This window comes from Rana temporaria, chromosome 13 (genome assembly GCF_905171775.1).
Source record: "Rana temporaria chromosome 13, aRanTem1.1, whole genome shotgun sequence".
Taxonomy (NCBI): Eukaryota; Metazoa; Chordata; class Amphibia; order Anura; family Ranidae; genus Rana; species Rana temporaria.
The window spans coordinates 14356357-14364988 of record NC_053501.1 but is presented as its reverse complement, the minus strand read 5'-3'; the positions used below and the strand labels follow the sequence as shown (position 1 = coordinate 14364988).

The 8632-nt window shown below is 46.0% G+C and overlaps 1 protein-coding gene across 1 annotated transcript in view; it reads left to right on the top strand.

Annotated features, from left to right (window-relative positions):
• Positions 1–781: 781 nt before the first annotated feature.
• Positions 782–8632, top strand: part of DICER1 (dicer 1, ribonuclease III) — a 55399-nt gene continuing 47548 nt past the window's right edge. Inside the window, 14 exon segments of the mRNA XM_040333634.1 lie at positions 782–1346; positions 2542–2604; positions 2606–2711; positions 4238–4282; positions 4284–4530; positions 4533–4718; positions 5835–5908; positions 5910–5933; positions 5935–5970; positions 7561–7623; positions 7625–7721; positions 7724–7803; positions 7885–8039; positions 8486–8621. Of these exon segments, the coding sequence (XP_040189568.1) occupies positions 1039–1346; positions 2542–2604; positions 2606–2711; positions 4238–4282; positions 4284–4530; positions 4533–4718; positions 5835–5908; positions 5910–5933; positions 5935–5970; positions 7561–7623; positions 7625–7721; positions 7724–7803; positions 7885–8039; positions 8486–8621 (1620 nt within the window). The 5' untranslated portion in view covers positions 782–1038.

Below are 8632 nucleotides of genomic sequence, written 5' to 3'. Positions count from 1 at the left end.
TGTCATAGTTAACTCACGATTAATCTATCTAATTTATGACGAATTTCCCCACAAATATCGCACAATTCTGCAAGTGATTATAATTTATGATCGCTGTTTTCTAGCTGATCTAAAACCATTTTTGACATAAAGGGACACTTTTGGACAATCTACAGTTTTTCAGGCAGAAAGAATAGTTTTTATTTATAAAAGTACATGTAGGACACTGGGCCAGACCACTAGGGACAAGGGGGGTGTGTATTTTTTACATACAGTACTGTAATCTATAAGATTACAGTATACTGTGTGTATTGTGTTTGTTTACTTTTTGAATTTGGCGCCGTTCTCCGCTCCCGTGCGTCGTAACGTCGCAGGGAACGGAGATCGGCGGCACACAGGCACTGTGAATCGAGCGAGGAGGACCCGCCGAGCGAGGAGGACCCGCTCGATCACACAGCGGGTGCATCGCTGGATCCAGGGACAAGGTGAGTAACTTGCCTGTGAATCCAGCGAGAAGGGTAAGCCGCGCCGCTGCACACTCTGCACGTCCACCCCGAGGGCTCCTGCGTTAATCGCGCGATAAAAATATTGACGGCGTTAACATGGGTTTGCGTTAACGCCGTTAATATCGCGTTTAACGCACAGCCCTAGTACAAATCCCTAAAAAGTAGCAACGCGTTTCACCCTCCTCATGCTGGTGAAAGAGACTAGACTAGTAGATACCATTGTTGGTGCAGTTCACTTCTGGATTGTTCATGTTGTTGCCGGTCAAGCCCTGGAATGTGAACCTTTTAATGAAACAAAGTTGTATTTTTGACCTCTTAGCAGTGATGTTGCGCTTCATTTGCTATTCTCATGTATGTATTATGTCATCTGTATTTAGGCGATTTTCCTGGAGTTTAGTTTATAACTGTTGCTGTCAGTCTACTCGTTTTTGCATTGACTTTCCTGCCAAGTAAGTTCCTTCGCTGACATAGTTCAGTGTGATGGAATGACGTTGTAGATTTGTAGTCCATCTCCTGACTTATAAATGAAACCTCTGCCCCCGACCCCCCGGTGATGACGTGCGGTTGCGTCATTTCCATATCATCCCCGGGAGCGTCGCGGCCCGCGCTGTGCCAGAGGTCCGTATATAGAGATCACGCCTCAGGTCTCGCAGTAATAAGTTCATTCATATGTCCCCTCCGCACTGTTCGTCACGCACAGATCTGTGAGAGTTGCCAGACGTGTCCGCGGATCCTGGGGCTGACCGCTTCCATCCTGAACGGGAAATGCGACCCTTCTGACCTGGAGGAGAAGATCCAGAGACTGGAGGAAATTCTGAAGAGTAATGCAGAGACTGCGACCGATCTGGTGGTGTTAGACAGGTAAACAGGACGCAGATGCCCATGACTTCATCCCCAGCTTTATAATGCTGGGAATTCACACACGGGGGGGTGGGGAGGCACTCTGGTTGCCAGGCTGCCTTTCGGGTCATAACATTTTTTAAATGGGAGCTTTTCAGAATTGGGAAACGTTTTAAAAATTTGCTCCCAGTTCAACCTGCCTGAGCCGAACCTGATGTCTCCTAAAAATAAGATGTTGCAGTACCTCCCACTTCTTTTTTTTTTTTTTTTTTTTTTTAAGCAGACACATGGAGATCAGAGGTGCAATGTACAAATCGCACAGCTAGAAAAATAATGTGGAACTAATAAATGTTTTGGCATTTTATATTGTATAATAAAAAAGCCAAACGTTTTATTTTTTCATAGCGGCATGATTTGTAACATAATATCTAGATATAGATATATATATTGATCCATCTATCTATAGATGAACATCCGCTGACACCCGATCTCATTGGTCCCCGCTATGGTCCGAAGCGGCATGATTTGTACATAATAAATTAATATTTAATATATCCATATATTTAATATATCTATCTATAGATGAACATCCGCTGACACCCGATCTCATTGGTCCCGCTATGGTCCGAAGCGGCATGATTTGTACATAATAAATATATATTTAATATATCCATATATTTAATATATCTATCTATAGATGAACATCCGCTGACACCCGATCTCATCGGTCCCCCGCTATGGTCCGAAGCTGCCAATCGTTTTATATATTTTATAGCTGCGCATGTACATTGCACCCTTCTCTCCATATACATACACACTTTTATATAACATATTATAATATGTGTATGTAAAAAAAGAAAAAAATATATATATATTAGATCTTTTTTTTTTATTTAATTTTTTATAATTATATATAAATAGTGATTTTGTACATTGCACTATTATATATGTGTGGAGAGAGGAGAGAGAAATCGTGCAGCTATAAAACGATTGGCAGCTTCGGACCATAGCGGGGGACCATGAGATCGGGTGTCAGCGGATGTTCATACCGCTGACACCCGCTATTCCATAGGGATACATGTATGTCCGTATTCAACTGAAAACAGATGGATGAAATATGGACATGCTGTCCTCTGGTGTGAAAGGGGCCTCTGTTTGTCTTTACCTTTTCTCATTGCCAGCATGCAGTGTCTCCCAAGCTCCCTTTTCGTATTCAGTACGCCTCTCAGCCCTGTGAGATTGTTTGGGACTGTGGCTCCTATCATGACAAAAGTGACTTTATCGGAGACTCCTGTCGGACTGGAGGAAGCTCTTCACTTTCTGGATGACTGCAACATTCCAATACAGTCAAAGGAGAGAGACTCCACACCATCTCCAGACAGGTACGTCTATCTAAGGACCTCAGTGCTAGGCGGAGCGCATACTGACTTGATCCGTTTGTAAGGGATCCTGATCTGTACAAGCTTTGCTCAGCAAAGGCAATAATATCTAATCAGTATCGCAAAAATGAAGCCAGCCACTCAATGTATACCTAGCAAAATGAAAGTGGACAGGGGGTATTTCACCAAACCATTCTCCAGCACAGTTACCACCTTGTTTGCACAAAATCAAGGTCTAAACTGTATCAACTGTTTGTGGCAATACGTTTTTTGTTAGACATATTTAGATACTGTATATGCGAGGCTGCACTGCATATCAAAGCACCTGTACAAAGTGTGGTCCCCAACTCCTGTTTAGTAAAGCTTCCATCTTGAATCATATATAGCTGCTAGTAAATCGAGAGCTGGTTGTAGAGCTTGGATGTAGCCCCTTTAGACTTGTTTAATACGTCTGTGGGCGTTTCCCCTCTGCGGGTGGGCGTCCGTGTTTCCCCCCTCTGCCGGGTTCAAATGAATGAGCTGCTGTGCCTGTGCAAAATGCAGCTCGCAAAGTCGCAGTAGTGTGAACCAGGCCTTATTCCTCTACAGGTGCAGAGACTCCTCAGAAGCCCAGTCTCACTCAGTGACCGCTGAAGGCCTCCAGTGGGTCTGCACCATATTCCACAGGCAGAATAAAAATAAAAACCACTGTACTTACTAATATTGCCTGTGGAGTCCCCTCAGCTGATCGTTTCTCCATTAATGACTTGTGGCTTGTTCTGCACCGTTCCTCTTTGGGGAGGCGAACATCTCGTAGTGACGGAGTTTTGTGAACTGCCTCATTGATGTTGGATAAGTGCAAACTGATGCGGGAATAATCAAGCAACTATAGGAAAGTAGGAGAAAGCACTGAGGCACAGAATGCAGGAGAAGCAAGAAGATTCTTGCACTGAAGGTCCCCAGGTACAGCTTCCTCTTCAGCAAGGAGAACAGAGAGCAGCAGGGGTAGTGACATCACCAAATCTCACTCCGGATCTGGTGAGAATAACAGTCAGATTCAGCAGGAGAGATGGAGGAAGCACACATTCAATGAAAGAAGCGGGGAGAATCTTGCCCTGCAGGTCCCAGGTACAGATTCCTCTCCAGCAAAGAGAACAGGGCAGCACTGTAGTGACATTCTCACCAGACCTGGAGTGAGATTTGTGAGAACAGTCAGATCCAGCAAGAGAGATAGAGGAAGCACACATAGAATGAAAGAAGCAGGGAGTTCTTGCACTGCAGGTCCCCAGGTACAGCTTCCTCTCAAGGAAGGAGAACAAGTGAGTAGCAGTATGACGATGGTCGCCAAATCTCCTGAGACTACCAATCAGAGGCAGCAGGGACTTGGATCTTACACTGCAGGATATACAGCTACTAGGATACAGAACAGGAGTGCCTAGCTACAGGAAGTATATCGCTATATTTTAGGGGTTGCTTGGCACAATTTACCTTTTCTCAATCTTTCCTATAAGACATTAAATCTTCACCTTTTTTGTTTACATGTTTCTGTTGTAGATCTTGTCGGACTGCCAGGCAGTCCTGTTGGTCCTGGGCCCGTGTGTGCGCGGATAAGGTGGCGGGGATGATGGTACGTGAACTGCAGAAATACATCAAACACGAACAAGAGGAACTTCACCGCAAATTTCTGCTGTTCACCGATACAATCCTAAGGAAGATCCATGCCCTTTGTGAGGAACATTTCTCCCCAGCCTCTCTTGACCTGAAATTCGTCACCCCCAAAGTCCTGCGACTTCTAGAGATCCTGCGCAAGTACAAACCCTACGAGCGACAGCAATTCGAGAGCGTGGAGTGTACAACAACCGCAACCAGGACAACTATGTGTCGTGGAGTGACTCTGAGGATGATGAAGATGAGGATGAGGAGATCGAGGAGAAAGAGAAGACTGAAACCAGCTTCCCTTCCCCGTTTACCAACATCCTGTGTGGAATCATCTTCGTGGAACGAAGATACACGGCCGTTGTCTTAAATCGGTAATGTGTGGGGCTCTTTTTCTTTCTCTATAAATAATATAATTTTTTTTTTTTTTCCAAAGGCTGTTTTTTCAGAACTTAAAGCGGAGTTCCACCCAAAAGTGAAACTTCCGCTTTAAGCACTCCTTGCCCCCTTACATGCCACATGTAATTTTTTTTGGGGGGGAGTGTTGGTTTCTTTAGGAGTGGGACTTCCTGTCCCACTTCGCCTAGGCGGCGGCGACTCTCGCCTTAGGCGATCACCCTGGGACACTCTGGGAGCGCAGCGCAACTCGTGCGTGCGCAGCTGTAAAGTTGAAAGCTGTCACGCCTGGGTGCCCGGAGTGACAATGGTGGCGCTGGCGGAGAGGAGCGATGCTTTGTTCAGCCGCATTGCTGTACCGTGGAACAGGTAAGTGTCTGTGGTCACTTTTTGTAGCTGCTGACTTTTAATAAACTTGCAAAACCTGTAACGTAATGTTCAGCAAAAGTGGAGTTTTCCTTTAAAAGTTAATGTTGCCATGACGGGAGGAATGTCTTAACCAGCCTTTCTTAACCAGGGTTCCAAGGAAGCCCAGGGTTTCCTCTACAGTTTACAATCGGCAATTTCTGACACCCAGATAAGTAATGGCTGACACCAGTGATCTCTTTAGATATCGGTAAGGGGGGGAGAGATTTCCATTTGGCCACCAATGTAAGGGACGTTTTTCCCTTTGGCCACCAATGATAAGGGAACATATCACTGATCACCAATGGAAGGGGCAATTTTCCTCTGAGCATTATTGTAGTGGTGAATTTCTCTACAGGCCACCAATGTAAGGGCAACATTAAAATTGTAACTATCTGCCGTTATTTTCTGGCTGCTATTTGTTTAATTGTATTTCATATAGCGCCGCCCTGGTTGTGAAATGGTGTACAGCACATCCTTGTATTTATTGGTATATCTCAGCTTGCTGGTCAAATAATGTATGGTGAGCTGTGAATACGATAATTAGTGAGGATTTCCCGAGACTTAAAGCTTCTTTCGGAAGGTTGGAGTAGGCTGGTTTAAGGCAAACCTCCTTCGTATTGCCGGTGCTGATGTCTGTCTCTTTTGAAGTGCAGCTGTGATTTAACGGACGTTTTCCAACTTGCCATTACAGGTTGATTAAGGAGGGCCGGGAAACAGGACCCAGAGCTGGCTTACATTAGCAGTAACTTCATAACTGGCCACGGACATCGGAAAGAACCAGATACGTAACAAACAGATGGGAAGTGGAGTTCAGAAAGCAAGAAGAGGTAATGGAAGTGACTCCATATTGGGGGAAAACGAGCGCTTTCCTCTTGTTAATGGGTTCGCTCGACGACCCTGTCCTCTGTCTGCTCTGTGTCAGCGCCCTGCACCCTGGACTCCCTCCAGCAGAGCCCATAATTATCTGGCATTAGAGACGCACAGATATCACTTGTTATACTCTCAGGTTGTTTCTGGTTACGTGCCTCCTTATTGGCGCTGACAGTTAAATAACCTCATTTATTGCGTTGAAGTATGTCGAGTCAGATATCATTGGCGTTCCCCCCTCGCCCTTCTGCTGCCACTCCACCTGCACATTCCTCACTATGGAGATGGGAACTTTCTTCATTATTCTGTGGTTTCTATTTTACCTTGCGTAACGTGGAGGGGTGTGTGTGTTTTTATATATATATATATATATATATATATATATATATAATGTTGTCCCGATACCACTTTTTTAGGACCGAGTACAAGTACCGATACTTTTTTTTCAAGTACTCACCAATACCTATACTTTTTTAAAATGTGTCCCCCCCACAGATGCTAGCCATGTCCCCCCCCCCTCCCCAGATGCAGCCACGTCCCCCCCCCCCCTCCCCAGATGCAGCCACGTCCCCCCCCCCCTCCCCAGATGCAGCCACGTCCGTCCCCCCCCCCTCCCCAGATGCAGCCCATGGTCCCCCCCCCCCCCCCCCCCCCCCCCAGATGCAGCCATGTCCCCCCCCCCCCCTCCCCAGATGCAGCCATGTCCCCCCCCCCCATATGCAGCCATGTATGTCTCCCCCCCCCCCCCCATATGCAGCCATGTCCCCCCCCATATGCAGCCAATCCATGTCCCCCCCCCCCCCCATATGCAGCCAATCCATGTCCCCCCCCCCCCCCCATATGCAGCCAATCCATGCCCCCCCCCCCATATGCAGCCATGTCCCCCCTTACCTGCATGCTGCTGCGCCGCCCGCTTGGTTAATACGGGCGGGGAACATTACAGCTTTTATTTGAATAGCTGTAGTGATTCGCGCAGTGTATAGACACTCCCCCCCTTGCTCGGGATTGGACAGTTCACCTGAGCAAGGGGGAGTGTCTATACGCGGCGCGGCGGCAAACACTACAGCTATTCAAATGAACGCTGTAATGTTCCCCGCGCGTATTAACCAAGCGGGGATGCGGCGTAGCGGGGGGCGAGTATCGGATCTGGCATCGGGGGCATTTGCGGGAGTACAAGTACTCCCGCAAATACTCTGAATCGGTCCTGATACTGGTATCGTATCGGGATAACCCTAATAAAAAAAAAAAATTATATATATATATATATATATATATATATATATATATATATATATATATATATATATATATATATATATATATATATATATATATAATCTCCTCACACACGCATCTATATACATATCTCTATCCACACACTTCTCTCTATTTATCTCAAATATTGTGTGTGTATACACCTCCCATATAGACTATCTGCATGGAGATTTTTATGTTCTCCTTCAGTCTTTGTTGGTTTCCTCGCACAATCCAAAAACGAGATTAAAGGGAACCTGTGGATAGAAAGTCAGAATAATTTTTTCTATCTTTAGGTCCTTCGAAAATTCCGAGCGCATGAAACCAATCTGCTGATTGCTACCAGCATCGTAGAGGAGGGGGGTGGACATCCCGAAATGCAACCTGGTGGTCCGCTTTGATTTGCCCACGGAGTACAGGTCCTATGTCCAGTCCAAGGGTCGGGCAAGAGCCCCCATCTCAATTATATCATGTTAGCGGACACAGACAAGATGAAGGGGTTCGAGGAGGATCTGAAGACCTATAAGGCCATTGAGAAGGTTTGTAGCACATCCCCGTTCCTCATAATGAGGTCATATGTATTCTCTTCCTGCATCTTGACGTCAGATTGTGTTTTTTAGATACTGCGGAATAAATGCTCCAAGTCCCTGGATTGTGGGGAGGCGGAGTCGGAAGCCGTTGTAGATGACGATGAGATCATTCCTCCCTACGTGTTGCGGCAAGATGACGGGAGCCCAAGGGTGACCATTAACACCGCTATTGGCCACATTAATCGGTAAACGTTCTATGGACATCTGACAGTGAAGTGGACTGTATAATTAATAAATAACTAGATATTGATAGTAATTGATGGTTAAAGCCCCACCCTGGGCACAATAGATGCAGACAGGATGGCTCGGAACGGGTGCCCCCATGAAAGGCGGATTTCCATGGGGGGCAGTTGCTAAAGAGGAGGAGCCTGGAGTGCCGGCAGGGGGATTCCAAAAGAAGATTGGGGCTGCTCTGTGCAAAACCATTACACAGAGCCCATAACTATAACTTGATTTTTTAATTAAAATAATAAAAAAAAACGAAGATTTACTAGTTTTTGCTTGGGGGGGGGGGGGGATTTTTTTTTTAAAGGGGGGGTGGAGAGACTGAAGATTTGACATTTCAGATATTTATTACTGTCTGTTCCATTGTAGACTGACCTCTGTTTTCATATTTCTGGGTTTGTTGCAGCTACTGTGCCCGGTTACCCAGCGACCCTTTCACCCACCTCGCTCCGAAGTGTAAAACCCGAGAAAGTCACGAAGGCGCCTATCGCGCTACTCTCTACCTTCCGATAAACTCCCCTTAAGAGCCCCCATTGTTGTAAGTACTTGGTAA